The 19,191-nt window shown below is 43.9% G+C and overlaps 1 protein-coding gene across 2 annotated transcripts in view; it reads right to left on the bottom strand.

The window, feature by feature from the left end:
* The window catches only part of prkcha (protein kinase C, eta, a), a 336,751-nt gene that overhangs the window by 33,653 nt on the left and 283,907 nt on the right, over window positions 1-19,191 (bottom strand). For both annotated transcript variants that reach the window (XR_015080185.1, XM_086002841.1), the window contains exon 11: window positions 14,654-14,808. Coding sequence is in view for 1 of the 2 variants with exons in the window: in XM_086002841.1 (XP_085858967.1) it covers window positions 14,654-14,808 (155 nt within the window). In the remaining variant the exon portion in view is untranslated. The remainder of the gene's footprint in view (window positions 1-14,653; window positions 14,809-19,191) is intronic.

Below are 19,191 nucleotides of genomic sequence, written 5' to 3' on the forward strand. Positions count from 1 at the left end.
GCCCCCCACACCCCACCATTACCCCCGCCCCCCACACCCCACCATTACCCCCGCCCCCCTACACCCCACCATTATCCCTGCCCCCCACACCCCACCATTTCCCCCGCCCCCCTATTACCCCTGCCGCCACACCCCACCATTACCCCTGCCCCCACACCCCACCATTACCCCTGCCCCCCACACCCCACCATTACCCCTGCCCCCCACACCCCACCATTACCCTCACACCCTACCGTTACCCCCACCCCCCTACACCCCACCATTACCCCACCCCCCTACACCCCACCATACACCCCACCATTACCCCTGCCCCCTACACCCCACCATTACCCCCGCCCCCCACACCCCACCATTACCCCCGCCCCCCACCATTACCCCTGCCCCCCACACCCCACCATTACCCCCGCCCCCCACACCCCACTATTACCCCCACACCCCACCATTACCCCTGCCCCCACACCCCATCATTACCCCCACACCCCACCATTACCCCCGCCCCCCTACACCCCATTACCCCTGCCCCCCCACCCCACCATAACCCCGACCCCACACCCCACCATTACTCCCACCCCACCATTACCCCCACCCCACCATTACCCCCCACCCCACCATTACCCCCACCCCACCATTACCCCCACCCCCCACAGAGCCAACAATCAGTGAAATCTCTCAAATCAGGGAAACTGATGAAAACTTCGACTCTTCCACATTAATACCGCTGTTAAATTCCCCGCTAAAAGTTAGACCCAAAGGGATTAGGTGTAACCCACAAAAAAAGGCTTCATATCAGTTAAATCATGCCAATAACAATCAATGTTCTCAACTGTAATGTTGACAGGCTGGGCTCAGATTGTTTGTAGTGAACGTTGTTGACTGCTAAACAAATGTTATGTGCCTGAAAAACTCATTCAAATTTTGTGCCGTGTGTAATTTATCCATTTGAATAAAAATTAACATTTTTAAGAAACTTTAAAAAAAGTTTTTTTTTAAGTTTGTTCATCTTTATTTCAGGTTTGCTTTTTCCCCTATCTTTGTTTTGCCCTCTCTATCTTTGTTTTGCACTCTCTAACATTTTTAAAAAGTTAGAATTCTAAGAGCTTACTCAATTCCTTGTTTGCTGTCTGTGAGAATTCTGCATTTTGATTGGCTGCTTAGACAGCTCGTTGACATCACAGCAGCTCACACAAGGGGATCCCCACTATACTCCGCCGATTTGAATTGAACGTCGGAAAACCGAAAGATCTCGACACCGAGATCTTTGTGCAGAGCTTACTTCAGGGCCAGTGGCGAACGCCTTCACTTCGCCGCTGACCCCAAATTCCGGGCCATTATTTTGCTCTTGTGCATATCAACGCCCAGTGCACTTGTGTGAAAATCCTGCTGCCACACAACATAAAGTTTTGAGCTAGATCTGTTCAGAATTGGATTTATTCCTGTCAAGAGAATATCCATGGCTTGGATATACAGTAGAGGGAATACTTGGTAGCTCAAATTAGCAGGGGGCACTGTACCACATTAGCCCTGATTAGCTTCACGCTGCACATGGCTGTTGTATTTCTTGGCTTTCCCCTGTAGTACTTGTATCTGGAATTTTTATGAATACTTTCTTTGCAGTTACCAGTATGTTGGAAATTTGGCTGTGGAACACATACATTAACCGTCAAATGTCACTGCTGCAAGCCCATGGAAACCAACAAACCAGCCTCTCTTCCAAGATCAGCTGGAAGCAAAACAAAAATTGAAATGACAGGAGCTTTCCAGTAAGAGCTACAAGACTGACTTTATTTCTGTGCGGCTTCCTTTTAAAGGACTATTCATGAACCAGATATGAAGTATTTATTTTTGAAAGAAAGAAAAGAAGATGCATTTATATTGCGTCTTTCAGATCCTCAACACGTCCCAAAATGCTTTACGGCCAAGAAATTACTTTTGAAATGTAGTTACTATTGTTATATAGGCAAACGTGGCAGCCAGTTTGCACACAGCAAAATTCACTGGAAAAAATACATGTGTCGTGTCAATCAGTAGAGATTAAAAAAAATACATAAATTCTGCCAATCTGAAATGAAAACAGAAAATACTGGCAACACAACAGGTCTGTCAGTATCTTTCTCTTACAGATGCGGATGGACTATATGCATTTCCAGCATTTTCTGTTTTTGCCCATTTTCTGGATCAATTAGATTGTTACTGACTGTTCAATTGGATTGAGAGGAGAGCATTTTCAAACTTTTTATCTAATTGGCAGGCTAAGAGGAAGGATAATGATGCAGCTGGAAAGACAATCTATACCGCTTCCACTCCACTCCTATATACACCACACTCAACACCAAATGTGGTCAGTGCAACCACGTGGAGCAAAGATTGTGCTTTTCCTTGTTGCACTTCAAAAATATACATGTTAATGAGCCATTTGACTCTGGCAGCATTGCACTGGACATCCTCACACACATGCTTTCCAGGAGGGTAACTGGAAAGCAATCTGAAGCAGGAACCCTGGTCAATATTTTGACTAATATCCATTTATCCTAACTTTTGTTTCCTGTCTATCAACGAACTTTCAATCCATGCTGCTACATGTCCTCTTATACCATTTGTCTTAATTTTTGTAAAGAGCCTCTTGTGAGACATCTGAAAATCTATATGCACTACATCTGTTGCACAACACTCTCAATTTCTCAAGAAATGAGGGAAAATCCATGAAATTTATTCCCATAATCTTCTGTTATGCAAACGACACATTTTGAGTACATATGCAGCTCAGATAATGAGAAGCCCACATCCCTACTGCATGCACAGTGTAACTACAGGACACAAAGGCCAATGTTGCCAGGGTCGTTTTTGAGTTGTTAGCTTTCTTGGGGCCGGGTCTGTTTTTTTGAAGCTATTAGTAGTTTTCTAGTTTGGCATGTATATAGCCATTTTGGTATTTGTGTAACCAACACACTGCCACATTAGTCAACGTGCCAATGTGTACAATGAAATGGTCCTAATTGCTTCCTGGTGAGAGTCCCACCCCCTTCAAGCTGTTTGATTCAGGAGATTTAAGTGTGTACACTGGGTGAAATGAGTTGCAACCACGATTTCCTCTGAAACTCAAAAGTGCCAGTGACTGAAGCCAAATGAACCTGGGTCTTTACACAGAGAATAATGCAGCACACTTGCGACTTCTGCCTCAGAAAGAGGAGCAGATTTCACTTAGCAGCAAGTTTACTCCATTTATGATATTTGCCCCATCCATTTTAAGACTACTCAATTCTTTAAAACTGCAAACCAAGTTACAGCAAGGGTTTCTGCAGTTCTATTGCAGAGGTGGCGGTGTCAAAGAGTCTTGGGTGATGCCTGCCTACTATCCAAAGCACTTTTCTGTAGCTTTTGGGAAATGACTGTGCGTTTAATGAAAAACCGCCCCAAAGAAGTTTCATTTTGAGAAGTAATTTATCGATAACTTCCACAATTAATTAGTAACAGCAGAAAAAGAAATTCCTGATTAAAACAATTCTAGCGATAAGGAAGTTTCTGGGCAAAATCTGCTTGCTGTTCACGTGACTCCAAAGTATTGACATTCCATTGTTGCTTATTTGATTATGGTGTTACCCTTTTAATAAACAAATCAGCAGTCACCATTTTTACTAAAATATCTGTTTTGTTATAGCTCTTTAGAAATGCAATGCAGTGCCTTCCAGAAGTATTAAAATACAACTTTAATACATCTGAAACAAATCCAAAAGCTGTATATTTAAAATGGCAGGTTTGTCCTACTATAGGATTCTGATGTAACGCGCTACCATGGAGGGTTAAGAGCAGGAAGGATGGGCACCGTGGGGATGAATCACGCCACTACTGACAGGGTGGTGTGCTGCCAATCTGGAGTGCAAAATTTCCAGCCTAAATGTTACAGGAGTGGCTTAGATCAGGTGGTTATGGGTCTTGTGATTCCTGGCAGGCCTCCCAGGTTGTTTCCATGCCACTGGAGCTCTAAAATGTGAATGTACTGTAATGTTGTGGCTGAACTTAAGCAAGTAAGTTTGGGGTTGGCTTTAAAGAATTCATTGGCAGAGTGAAGCTTTAGCTAATGTGTAGGGAACATTAGTTTCTCTAAGGAATTCAACAACTTGGGATTCAGCCAATTCTTTTTATTAAATTAGCTTATCTTTGACACAGTAGAATGCTAAGTGGTAGCTATTCAGGACAGAGTTATTTAAAACGTAGCTTATTCCAAATACATTCTGCAGGTTAATAAAACATACAATAAACTACTTTTAATTTCCTCATTCATTTGTCAAACTGGACAGGTTAATAGCTGGGAAAGACAATCAGACTCTGTGTCCTGAATGTCCATTCTGAGGGAGAGCGAATGCCTTCGCTTTTCCACAATTTTTGTTGTTGAAGTATTGTTCCAGTAGCTTGTATAGTGAATATTTTCCCTACCAATAAAATAAATAAGGCTGCCATGTCAGGAAAGCTCTTTCTGAAAATGAATACAGATGAAATCTTCTTCAATTAAGCCTGTTCACCCAGAGTAGGTGGAACCTGAGACAGGATCTGAAGCTGACCTACTGAATTATTAAGAAGCGCTTGATAGAGCTGAGATGTATTTTTATAACATTCAAAGTGCCCCGGATCAGCATTGATACACTGTGCTCGGTAAATCCATTGCTCCTGGGACTTCAGTTCCATAATCATTACCACAGTTGAAAATGCTCACTCCAGAGACTGCCAGGTTTGGATGGACAGTCTCTATAAATTGTACCAAGTTCAAAACGTGGACATAAGAATTTCACACACCAACTTTTACACTTCACTGAAATCATAGTGACAATATTGATTAGGATTGAAGGCTAAGTATAGATGAGGTAATCAAATGTTGTGTGGAATATATTAGTTCCTGAACTACTTTGAACTATCATGCCAAGGAAGGCAACTGGAGTGGGATGAATATAGGGAATGGGGTTAGACAGCCTTGACTGTGGAGTCTTGCTGTATTTACCTTTGGGGGATAGCGAAACATTTTGCAGAACCTTTTCTCAGGAGACAAAATAAATAGGGTAAAGCCAGGGCTTGTCCGTGATCTTGGTGGGCCTTTTCGTTCTCCAAGCTTTCTTATGGCCTTACTGAGAGGAATTCTGAAAGACTTCGCTTCGTGGTGTGAGGGAGATGAAGTAACATTAGATATGCTAGATTCAGATGATGTAGATGTAAAGAAAGAAGAAAAGTGCTTGTATTTATATAGCGCCTTTCATGACCTCACAATGTCCCAAAGTGCTTCACAGCCAATGAAGTAATTTTGAAGTATAGTCATTGTTGCACTGTAGGGAAACACAGCAGTCAATTTGCACACTGCAAGGTCCCATAAACGGCGACGTGATAATGACCAGATAATCAGTTTTAGTGATATTGGTTGAGGGGCAACTGTTGGCCAGGACACGGGAGAACCACCCCCTGCTCTTTGAATAGTGCTATGGGATCTTTTATGTCCACCCAAGAGGGCAGACTGGGGCTCAGTTTTACATCTCATCTGAAAGATGCAGCCACTAATCAAGAGTACTTCAGTATTGTATTACTTCTTTCATTTCCTTTGTTTCCGTAGTCTTTATTAGCCGGTCCTACGTTCAGATTAAAGGGGAACACATCATTTAGCTCATTCAGATCAATCCCTCAATTCATTCTGACATATACAGCTTCATTAATTAAATACATTAATTGTCATATGCTGGTGGTTTAATGATCTTCCCCCAACTGTCACATTAGGGCAATTTTTCTTAAATGACAGCTACTCGGTGGCACATCAAGAAGTGACCTAATTCACCCTCCACTTTGTCTTGTGGGCTCTCCAAGCTGCTTCCAGTGCTCTAGTCTGATCAAGCTAGGACCAAACGGGCTTAAATATACATTCTGTAACTTACAGATCACACTCTTACAATGTGACCCTCTGTAAGAAAGGGGGAAATCTTCATTTCTGATTCCCTCTACTAACTAACCTGAACTAAATCAACTGATTCTATTATTAATTGTAGTTTAAAGATTTAATTATGTTATTGCTGCACTTATAATCTACTTGTAAACCCTGTTGTAATATGCCCTGGATAGACTCAGTTGGATTTTAAAATGGAAGAGACTGAAGTGCTAGGCCTTGGTTGGCCAAATTAAAGATACAGTCAGCAGCCTTCCTGGCACACAAACAGCAGACAGCTAGCCTGGGAAGTAAGGTCGTGTGTGGCTCCCACTGTTATGGCATGTTATGATATCTGCAGGAAATTAAAAACATAGGCAAACTGCAAGGACACCATATCTATGGAGCCATGTTCCGTTTGTGTTGCCATAACTACCCCAGACATGAGTCTTCATGGTCAAAAACAGATGATGTCAGTGTGTCATGAGATGAGGACCTGACAGCGGCAGGTGGGATCATTAGGTACGTGGCATCCCTGTAATTGGACAGGGGGGTTTCAGGTGTGAGTCAATGTTTGGGTTAACTGGTCCCCATAGGCTTTGCTGGGAAGAAGAAGTATAAGGAGGGCTCTCTCAAACACTTAGGTTGTAGAGGCATTCGGCCTGAAGCTTGGGAACATCCACCAGACGAGCCGAGGAGGGTTTTGGGTTGGCGGAGGACCCACACGCATCACAAGCAAGCCTAGAAGCCAGGTCCGATGGGGGGTTGTTCACACGAGGCGGACGAGCGAGCCCAGAGGCCACGTCCGACAGGGGTTGACCCATGGAAATCGCGTCGTCTACCCAGGGCCCAATGGGTAATATAAATCTTGATTACGCCTTGTTTAACTACTGTTCAGATGCTGTAATGTATCAAGTCTCACTTTCACTGAATAAAATATAAGTACTGTCACCAATATGAGTCAAGTCAAATCTTTCGGAACTTAGGAATGAAAGGGTTAATTGGCACAGACCCAGAAACTCAACACCTTCACATTGAAAAGAAGATTAATGCCACACAAGAGCTGTCCAACTTCACAAGGATAAACTTAAGCTTGTGACCTTAAAATTCAGATTCCTATATACGTTCCTGAAGACGTACTCAGTTATTCAGATGAAAGCAGTAAAAATGGCTTGGTATTTGTATTTTGTAATGACAGGCAACTTGTAGGAGGAATAATTGCTATGGGTGGTAACATCATACACACATTTAAAAAAACATGTTTATGATTTTGCTGCACATAGCAGTCGACGGCTCCTCCATTATCACAAAAGACAACACCTGGACAAATAAGTAAAGTGACTCCTAAGACTATCAAGGGTTAGGAATTCAAAGCTTTTTACAGTATTTGGCTTTAATTGCCAATTGAAAAGCAGCCCATTTATACACTAATTTGGCTTGAAGCAGCTCAATGCCAACAAAGTCCAACCCTACTGAGTAAACAAACTCTTTGTGATGTGGCTGTATTAACTAAATCCCACTTTGCATTCCAGTTCACCTATAGTGAATAGGAACTAAAATAGGATCGACTTTTACACCCTTCTGTGGATTCCTGGTTACAAATCGGGACAGCTTACAGCAATAACATAACATGCAATTTTGCAGAAAATATTTCTGCGCCTCGATCAACATTTTGGACGGTAGTCCTGCAAGAGGGCAGAAAGAGACCAAAACAATTTTGCTTGAGAGCTTAAATGACAGACAAAGGTCAAACAGAAAAGAATAAGTGGATAAGGCAAGAAAAAGAGATACTTATACAGGTGCACAGATAGACACACGCTGGGGCCAGGACGTTCCGCTGTGAATTTGCCAGTCTGCGATTTCTTCCCCCGTTAATTTTAATGGACAGGAAAATCACAGGCAGGTGAGCACAAAGCGGAAAATGCAGACCTGTCAATTTAATTAGTAAGTGCGATGAAAGCAGCATCTTGTTAAACAGCTTGTAGTAATGCTTAAATGATAGTAAAAAAATACAATTATGATGACAAAGAAGTCCCTACACAAGAATGAACAAAGCTAAAGGAGAAGAAAAAGTGCCACCCACTCCAGAGAGCTTGGAATACAAAGTTCCACTTGAAACTTCGAGCAACAACAGCAATTTTTGCTCAGCAGTAAATACAGAAAAGCGAAGGTTACAGTAGGCCCTTTATGGTAGTGACCCTGAGTTTGTGTATTGTACAAGGCAAGAATGCTTAGGGAAAGCACCAACTGCACAAAGGGACAGGCTAGTCCCAGATGGGAATCAAGTAGTGGGTGGGTGACATTACTACAGGTAGCATGCATGATTACTCTGTGACCTCAAATGTGTGTTACTCACAAATACCCATCTTAATAATCATTCTCAGATCTACAATGGATAAGCAGGTGATGAAGAGTGGGAATAACCCTGATGTCGCTCAATGGGCAAATGCAAGAGGGGTTTTGATAGAGTAGATAGGGAGAAACCGTTCCCACAGCAGCAGGGTCAGTAACCAGAGGGCCCAGATTTAAAATTATTGGCAATAAAGCCAGGGGGAGATGAGAATTATTTTTTATGCAGCGATTTGTTATGATCTGGAATGCACGGTCTGAAAGGGTGGTGGAAGCAGATTCAATAGTGACTTTCAAAAGGGAAGTGGGTAAATACTTAAAAAGGAAACATCTGCAGGGCTATGGGGAAAGAGCAGCGGAGTGGGACTAATTGGTAGTTCTTTCAAAGAGCTGGCACAGGCATGTGGTCCGAATGTCCTCCTCCTGTGCTGTATGATTCTATGGTGTGGTACTGTGCCCTACAGGCCTAGCAGGAATTAACTGATTCAGCTGGAGTATCAGAGGCTCACAATCTTTAACCAAACATTCAATGGAACAAAATGGTTTGTGCAGTGCTGTGACCAAGGAGTAGACATCTGTAGAAGCCACCAGCCAGGGATCAATAATGGAGGTCTGGGGATGGATAGAGCTTTGCTTAATTCACTTTTGAGGTGATATTTTATAATCTTAGGGAAAGGTTTGGAAAATAAGAGGGGTAGAATCCATAATCGGGTAGCTTGTACTTGAGCTGTGGTAGAGCCCTTGATGGGCCAATTAGTCGTTTCTCATTTCATGCTCTCTTATTGTACTTGAAACGGGCCTCACCATACCTGGGTTAGGGAAGGGTTTCTGTCCTTGACTGCTGCCCAGCCACCCCTACTGAGAGTGCACGTGTATGGATATCTAACAAGGACAGGTTTAGGCTCCGTTATGATGTCCTCCATGGCCAGGCAGTCTGATAACCTTTCTGCACCAGCTGTACGTGAAGGAAAGCTAATTGGATGTGGTCACAAAGAGCAATTGCTACCCCAAAAGCCATATCCCAGCCCGTGCTGTAGGTAAATGGAGGGGCTTGGAGAGAAAAATGAAACAAAGTGCATGGGGATTTTTTAAGAAAGTTCAGCCTTGTCTGTTATAACCAGCAAAAGCAATATTCTAAAAACTTATGCCATCCCAATCAGTGGGCCTGAATTTGCGGTTGGAGGCTTCCCGCGGGGAAATGTCTCCGATCTGCAAATACAATCCACGCCTACCTGGGGCCTCGGGATCCACGACGACTTGCGCTCCTAGGCCTCTCCGGGAACGTGCGGGTAAAGGCCCATGTATCCCAGGGGTGCACATGGTTTGCAAGTGCCCCATGGATCATGTGGGCCGGCCCAGCCACTAATTCTATTTTCGTACGGAATCCCCATAAGCATCAATGGGGATCACATAAAAAACACAATTACACACCAATGACATTTTTAAAAATTACATATTTAAAATTAATTCAACATTTAAAACAAGAATTTAATTTTTTGAAAACTAAATTTAAACATTTTAAAGGGGCTAAAAATAACCTCAACTTATTTTACAGGTATTTAATTGTGTAAATAATTTTTAGTATGTATTTTTATATTCATTTAAACTCTTACGCTGGTAAAAATCTGCTTTTACCAGGCGTAAGAGTTTCACGGGCATTTGCTGGGCAGTATTTGGGCAAGTAGCCCAACTCTCCACCCACGGATGCCCTTTTCCCGGGGATGCGGATGATCTGTCAAGAAGATTCTTGACAGATCGCAAGTTCCGGGTTTTCGCACATGCACTTCTCGCGCGAAAATCCGGAACTTGTGCGGCCCTTACGGGCGCATACACATCTGTGGGGGCCACAAAATAGGGGCCATTGTATCCGTGTTAGAAGCCTGCAGATACTGGAACTCAGTACAATCAATGGACCTGATTTTAATGGCCTACTCCATGCCAGATTCCATCCAATACTGCATTGTAACACTTGTGACCTTAGTGACCTTTGACTAAGGAAGAGGAAAATCAGTCAGTATTCTCCTTTCTACCCCTGGGCCAGGAAGTACATGTGTGCGGACATTGGCTGAGGACAAGATCAGGCTCTGCTCTAATGCCTCCCATAGTCAAATAGTCTGCCAACATTTACCATCTAGGCTCATACATACAGAACAGTCACACTGGAGTTTTGTCAGAATCCATGAACTGTACAGTAGAATGAATCATCGCCTTCAGGAGAGAAAAGGAGAATTAGGGAGCAAATAAGAACAAAACTAATGTGGCCACCCTAAGTTACATCTCATCTAGTCACAATTCTATCTCACTGAGGCAGCAGGAAGAGTGTGAAGTATAGGGTCAAAAAACACTTCCTAGTCTAATTGTTTATGACATTTTTCAAGTGGTATAAGGCCCAGGGGGGTGATAATTTACTGTCTTCACCACTTCCATACATTGCATCTGAAAATCTGTCTGGGGGGAAAAAGCATTTTCTGAATAGAGACTGGGCTTGATCCAAGATATGTGCTCTGCTCAAAACATTCTGAAGGTCAGAAACAATAAAACCTAAAAGTTTTATTAGCTTTTAACACTAGGTAGCTGCAGTCAGTCAGCCTGTGACAGGAAGCATTCAGCTGATAAAGCTGTCACAAGATCTGAAAATACCCACAACTGTAAAAGGATTGTAGTTTTTGGAACATCCTCCCTTTGAAAACACAGACAAATGCTGTTTGCTCAACAACCCAAACTCAGGGGTGTCAATGATGGCTAAAAACAATGGCCGGTTGAGGCCGTTAAGATATTCGCCACAGTTTAGCTTAAATTTTTAGTCGCGTTTATGAACAAGCTTTATCAACATCTGAGAAAAGTTACTGCTGACATACAAACTACCACATGAAGCAGCCTTTGGAGAAGGTGTGAGGGGCGCAGGGAATGTTTCCTCTGGTAAAGGTTTTTCTGTACACATGGTCGGAAAGGCAGCTTCTCAGATTGATAAGAAACATCTTCTCATTGCATTGCTATCGCTGGTGTTGATGCGGTCTGACAAAAAGCTTTGTCATCGTTGTTTTGCTTGCACATTTTCCCCTCCTCTCCCGAGTTGGCCCATTGTCCATGTGATGATTCTTTATGTGTGAGCCTCGACAGCGAAGGTCAGCAAGCTATTTAAATGAATCTCTGAGAGATTGAGTAGATTAGGCCTATACTCGCTGGAGTTTAGAAGAATGAGAGGTGTACTCATTGAAACATACAAGATTCTGAAGGGGATTGACTGGGTAGATGCTGAGAGGTTGTTTCCCCTGGCTGGAGTGTCTAGAACTAGGGGTCATAGTCTCAGGATAATGAGTCGGCCATTTAAGACTGAGATGAGGAGGAATTTCTTTACTCAGAGGGTTGTGAATCTTTGGAATTCTCTACCACAAAGGGCTGTGGATGCTGAGTCATGGGGCTAGATTTTACCAGCCCTGAGGAGGCAGGTTTAGAGGCGGGACTGCTGGGAAAGTCAAAAAGAATGGGAGCGGGTCCCGAACCCGCTCCCAACCTGCCTCCAACCAATCTTCCGATTTGCGCAGGGACCCGACTCCTAGCGGCGGGAAGAGGATTATAGCCACTTAACTGCCTGTTAACAGGTAGTTAACAGGCAGTTAAGAAGCTTTTCCCAATTTTTCGACTGCTGCTGCGGGCTTCCCGATGTCGGGGAACCCCGCCAGGGTAATTGAGGCGTGCTGTGGGTCTGTTGTTATGTTGGTGTTTGGATGACAGCTGCAGAAGTGGTGTGAAGGATGCAATGGGACAATGGTTAGTATCAGAGGTAAGGACATGTTTTTTAATATGGTTAGATGTTTCTGCAGGTGACAAGCTGTGAAGTGTTTGTGTAGTCTCATCTCATCGGGAGAAGTGACAGATGGCTTCTTCAATCTCAGCTGCAGCTGCCATCTGTTTTATCCTAAGGAGAGAGTAATTGGAAAGCCTGGGTGCAAGGGTTCACCTGTGTACAGTGATTGTCAGTGTTTGACAGCACTTCAATGCCTTTAAGAAAACCGGCAGATGAAGCATCATCAACTGACATCATCTGACACCAGCTTTCCCTTAATTGGCCGGCAAGCCCGCAGGGTGGACTTAACAAGGCCAATCAGGGCAAAATAACATCTGTTTGTCAGACGTCGCTGGGGGTGAGACTAGAACCCGGAAGACAGCAGTCCCGCCCCCAACGCATCTCGGTAAGTAAAATCCAGCCCATGGAGTATATTCAAGGCTGAGAGAGATAGATTATTGGGCTCTAGGGGAATCAAGGGATATGGAGATAGGGTGGGAAAGTGGAGTTGAGGTCGAAGATCAGCCATGATCTTATTGAATGGCGGAGCAGGCTCGAGGGGCTGTATGGCCTACTCCTGCTCTTATTTCTTATGTTCTTATGAAGAGCAAACTGCCTATTCTGTACTCACGAAACATCATCGCACGTGAACTTTCAGGAGCTATAACTGGATAACAATGAGGAGTTGGCCATTTCCCCCCCTCCCTAAACAAATGGCACACAAACCAATTATAATACTGCAGGCTGAGATCAGTTAACTCCGTAGAGATCAGGATCCCTCGGGTCTGTACAGCTCAGCTGTTCACTGGCTTGACCAACTGAGCCATCCTTTTATTCCACCATTGCAGTTGTTGTTGACGTAGTTCTACAAAAAACTGCACCAATGCTTCAGACTTCTGAAAGTGTGTGTAGAAATATTAGGTTTCCACTGCTATGAGGTCACCATTACAAAATGACGATATTAAGTAAATTCATCTGTTTCTCATGTGCTAATACTTCATTATTTTTGGCTGAAATCACTGCTGCAAGTGTAACTGAGAGGAGAGGTCAGAACCAGCAGCAAGATATGGCGAATGTCTCCATTTATGAGATGCCCTTAAGCAACTCATGCCTTTATTGTTTCTGAGGTATCCAGTCAGCTACTAGTGGCCCCTGTGTCCGTCACATTCACAGATGGTTTTTGGCACCCCAGTATAGAGCACATTTACAGGATCTCCTCAGTACCCAGTAAAATGATAGATGGTTTCTGGTGCAGTAAGCAGCCAGTGGTTTCTGCATTACTCCTGTGACTGACACATTTACAGGAAGTTTCTGGGTGGCCTCAATGACCAGTATATTTAGAGAATGCACCTCTCTGTGTATGACAATGACGGTCAGTTCACTGCAGGAGAAACCTGCTGCTGTGCTGAAAATAGCACAGTATATATTCAACTTATTTACAAACAAACCCCACTGGGCATGAAACATAGAACATCCATTATACAGAGAGTAGCAAAGGGAGGAGCAAATTGCTAACATCAAATAGAAGTACTATATTTCTATTCAGAACAGCCAATCCTTCAGAGTATCGAGTTACATTCACAAAGGCACTCATTCACTGTGTACAAATGCTTCAACCACCATTGCAATTCATTGCAGAGAAGTCCTTGATTTTGGGTTTGATATCAATTGAATGTGTTTAGATGTGTATTTGTAACAGTGGCCAAGGTACCAGTGTGAAAATGCATTAAAATCACATTTTCCAATTTGTTTGACCATGCTGAGCATGTCCATTGAAGCTGTTTATCTTTTTTGATGCAAATATTCAGACATTGACTGTCATGCCACAGTCTACTCGTATGTACAAGCTAGCAACCAGCTGATAGCAGTGTACATGGCATTTACTGGAAGTTGTCATTTTTAGGACAAATGCTGTAAGGACGTGCATCATGAAGCTCCAACTGGCTCGAAAAACCATCAGGCTTCCATAAATCATGAGTATAGAAAGTGATTTATCACAGCACAAACATCTCACAACAAATCCCACAATTTTAACCTGCCACTGCAATTTCCCATCAGCTTCACCACTCCTAGTCACTGGAATTTAACTCAGCATGCTCCTCACTGAAGGAAGTTTCCAGCCGATTCCTGTCGTAGCTCATCTTACAGTCAGCAAACATTCAGCTCGACTCCGCTCACCGGCACTCTTTAAAACTAGAGTCTGAATGAAAGTGCTGGTGAGCAGTGTGAAGCAGAATGTTGGCCAACTATAAGAACGGCTGGTTACTGTACAATCCAAAGCATCCTTTCATTGTTAAGTGGGCGGAAAGACACTACTGAATCTAATTTTAAACACAGGCAGTTACAGTAACCACCTATTTTTACAGTTCACAAGCATTCAACTCCACTTCACTCATCACTTTCAAAAGGCTAGCAGACCCTCTTCACGAGAGAAAGCAGGACAGTAGGATTAGTTTGGATTGCTTTAGTAAAGAACTGGCACAATGAGTATGAGCCTCCTTCTCCACTGTAAATTTCTATGCTTGTATGTCATTCACCATTAAAACCATAGGATCATTTGAGTCATCTTGTAGATCTTGCAATGATGGTGCATGGTTACACAAAGACACGGATTTTGGCCTTACCTATATATAACTTTCTTGCTGTGCAGAAAGATGAGCGCTGATGTAATTTCTGCAGCGTAGAACTGGGCACGCACCTCTTCGAATTTCCGCACTTGTTGAATTTGGAACATTAAGTCTCCCCCGTTTACATACTCCATCACAAAAAACATCCGGTCCTGCAAGAAGTAACACACAAAGGTGAATATATTCTCACTAAACTTACTAAAATGTGTGCAGAAGACAAGGACCATACTTGCCTTATATGCAGAGATTACAAGGGATGGGCAGAATAAAGGCAAACCAACAAAGGATTAACATCAGTTTTACAAGGCAGCGTCTTACCTACAAGTAAAATGGTATCAATCTTCACAACCAATGATGCAACATCCGAGAACAAACCTTACTTTTCTGACCCATATTATCAGATTGGGAATGGTAGCATAGTGGTAATGTTACTCCAAGGTCATCCCATCCTCTGTCGTCGAATTACAGTATGCAGACGATGCTTGCATCTGCACTCACTCGGAGGTCGAACTCCAAACCATCGTCAACACCTTCACCGAAGCATACGAGAGCATGGGCCTTACATTAAACATCCGTAAGACAAAGGTCCTCTACCAACCTGCCCCCGCCACACAGTACTGCCTCCCGATTATCAAAATCCATGACAAGGCCTTGGACAACGTGGACCACTTTCCATACCTCGGGAGTCTACTGTCAACAAGGGCAGGCGTCGATGACAAAGTCCAGCACCGCCTTCAGTGTGCCAGTGCAGCCTTCGGTCGCCTGAGGAAGAGAGTGTTTGAAGACCAGGACCTCAAACCCGGCACTAAGCTCATGGTCCACAGAGCAGCAGTGATACCCGCCCTGCTGTATGCCTCAGAGACATGGACCATATACAGCAGGCACCTCAAAGCACTGGAGAGGTACCACCAACGTTGCCTCCGCAAGATCCTGCAAATCCATTGGCAGAATAGGCACACCAACGTCAGTGTTCTCGCTCAGGCCAACATCCCCAGCATCGAAGCTTTGACCACGCTCGATCAGCTCCGATGGATGGGTCACATCGTCCGCATGCCCAATACGAGACTCCCAAAACAAGCGCTCTACTCGGAGCTCCGACATGGCAAGAGAGCCCCAGGTGGGCGGAAGAAATACTTCAAGGACACCCTCAAAGCCTTCTTGAAAAAGTGTAACATCCCCACCGACACCAGGTAATCCCTGGCCCAAGACCGCACAAAGTGGAGGAGAAGCATCTGGGAAGGTGCCGAACACCTCGAGTCTCTTCGCCGGGAGCAAGCGGAAGCCAAGCGCAGGCAGCTCAAGGAGCGCACGTCAACCCAAGCACCCCACCCACCCGCCCCTTCAACCACCGTCAGCCCCCCCACCTGTGACAGAGACTGTGGGTCCCGCATTGGACTCATCAGTCACCTGCGAACTCATTTTTAGTGTGGAAACAAGTCATCCTCGGTTCCTGAGGGACTGCCTAAGAAGAAGAAGAAGTAATGTTACTAGACTAATAATCCAGAGATGTGAGTTCAAATCCCACCATGGCAGCTAGGGAATTTAAATTCAGTTAATTAAATAATTTGGAATAAAAAGGTGGCCATTAAATTATTGTTTTGTCGTAAAAACCCATCTGGTTCAACTAATGTCCTTATCTGGTCTGGCCTATATGTGACTCCAGACCCTGGTTGACTCTTAACTACCCTCTGAAATGGCCCAGCAAGCCACTCAGTTATAACAATCTGCTATATAATAAGAATCTGAGAATCTGGGAATCTGGGAATCGGGGGGGCGGGGGGACTCTGCACTTATTGGAGTCATACCTAGCAAAGGAAGATGATTGTGATTGTTGGAGGTCATCTCAGCCCCAGAAGTTCCAGTGTCCTAGGCCCAACCATCTTCAGCTGCTTGACCTTCCCTCTGACATAAGGTCAGAAATGTTAGCTGATGACTGCACAGGCCATTCACAACCCTTCAGATAATGAAGCAGTCTATGCCCGCATGCAACAAGAACTGGACAACATTCAGGCTTGGGCTGATAAGTAGCAGGTAACATTTGCGCCACACCATCTTCAAAGCCTTTCCACCATCTACAAGGCACAAGTCAGGAGTGTGATGGAATACTCTCCACTTGCCTGGATGAGTGCAGCTCCAACAACACTCAAGAAGCTCCACACCATCCAAGACAAAGCAGCCCACTTGATTGGCACCCCATCTACCACCTTAAACATTCACTCCCTCCACCACCGGCGTACCGTGGCTGCAGTGTGTACCATCTACAAGATGCACTGCAGCAACTTGCCAAGGCTTCTTCGGCAGCACATCCCAAACTCACGACCACTACCTAGAAGGACAAGGGCAGCAGGCTCATGGGAACACCAGCACCTCCAAGTTCCCCTCCAAGTCACACACCATCCTGACTTGGAAGTTTATCGCCGTTCCTTCATTGTCGCTGGGTCAAAATCCTGGAACTCCCTCCCTAACAGCACTGTGGGAGTACCCTCACCACACAGACTGAAGCGGTTCAAGAAAGTGGCTCACCACCACCTTCTCAAGGGATGGGCAATAAATGCTGGCCTTGCCAGCGACACCCAGATCCCATGAATGAATTTTTTAAAAGATCCAGCTCTCTTCCAGGATTGGTTCAATTGCTTACGAAGATGGAAGCAGGCACTAATGGAAAGGGCTGCTTTGGAAAATGTTTAAAGCCCAAGGTCAGCCTGGACAAATGATTTTCTGACATCCTTTCCAATGGATCAATACTTAGAACAGTTGATGAAACACTATTAATACAGAAATCCCAAATACAAAGAAGAAACATGACAAAGAAAAATACTCTAGTTTCAATATTTTTTTTTAAGTGTGTTGTATTGATTCACTATCACATATAGAATAACGAATTGACCATCATCCATATTAAGAACATGGGTCTGCATATATTTTGCTGCAATTGGGTTAAATCATGACAATATTTTCATATGTTACAATTTTTTTTACATCATTGTAATTGCTCACCCAGCAATCTGTACTGGAGCCTCAGCTTTTCACCATATATATATTAATGACTTGGATGAAGGAATGGAGAGTTGTATATCCAAGTTTGCAGTTGACACATAGTAAGTTACGAAGCATAGTAAGTTGTGTAGGGGCACAGACAAATTAAGTGAGTGGGCAAAGCAATGGCAGATGGCGTTCAATGTGGGGAGGTGAGGGGTCAGCCATTTTTGATCGGAGAAAGGCAAATCTGAATAACCTCTTAATGGCGAGAGACTAGGAGCTGTGGAGGAACAAAGGGATTTCGCTGTCCATGTACACACATCACTAAAAGCTAGTGCACAGGTACAAGTAATCACAAAGGCTAATGGAATGTTGGCCTTCATCTCAAGGGGTCTGGAATTGAAAAGTGAGGAAGTGATGCTTCAGTTGTACAGAGCCTTGGTCAGGCCTTATCTGGTGCACTGCATTGCTTTTGGGCACTAAACCTCAGGAAAGATATATTGTCCTGGGGGGGTGGGGGGGGGGGTGGGTGCAGCTCCTGGGTATTTAATCTGTTTAGACAACTGACTGCAAGAGTTGAAATTATTTGATATTTAAATGTTCGTAAGACTAACATTAAAGTTTGAGATGATATTATCTTGATTAGTTGCATAACAGCAACACTCCTTCTTATTCATGTTCTTGTCATACAGCCGAGAAAGGGAGAATTACAGTTTGCTCTGTTTATGCGATGCTTAAACAACCTTGTGCCACTTAATGAAGCCAACATTTAGAAGAGTGTATGCAGATTAAATTCTGCATGCTGAGACATCAACCTCTCTTTCACCGTAGCCCAAAGTATGAATGCTTCTAACAGTTTCTACCTGCTGTGTCTGATTTAGTTTACAACCTATCTGACCCAAGTTTAATGCTATTGAATTCTTCCTCCACTCCCCGTTCTTAACCTTATTCTATCACAAAGCTGCTCTCGCAGCAGATAGTATAGTTCCACATGTCACTTGTTGGATGAAGGATTTTCTTTCCCCCACCAACATTTTTCATGACTCATCTCATGAAGCAGGCCTGCTAAAGAGAGGGGGAAGCAGATTTGAAGATTTCATTTCAATCAACCTCCAGGTTCAGACCAGAAGCTTGGGGTGGGGAAGAGGGAAAGGGCAGGTTTTCTGTATTACCACATAATCCGACATCACCTTCAAAGACTGTAGCTCTCCAAAAATTAGTGCAAAAGTCAATCCTCACCTCGTAAATGGGCTGATTCCTTGCTTATTCTTCACCTATGAACCTTGCCAGTGAGTGTGAACTTGTTGGGGGGGGGGGGGGGCGCACATCACAGTTGAGTCCAATGCTATTGTTAGTCCAATCCTATCCTCGCCAGACATTGGAACGCATGTATTTTCAGCAATGGGAACCCTAGACAATTTGCCCTTCCTAATAAAATGGTGCTGAGCTCATCAGTATCATGTCTACTCAGCACAGACTGGGATTGTGCCTGGGATATTCAGAGTCTGTATAACTTAGAGACTCATTTATTAATTTGCTGAGTCATGGGGCAATCC

This window comes from Somniosus microcephalus, chromosome 12 (assembly GCF_052327205.1).
Source record: "Somniosus microcephalus isolate GS21.2 chromosome 12, FLI_Smic_1.0, whole genome shotgun sequence".
NCBI lineage: Eukaryota > Metazoa > Chordata > Chondrichthyes > Squaliformes > Somniosidae > Somniosus > Somniosus microcephalus.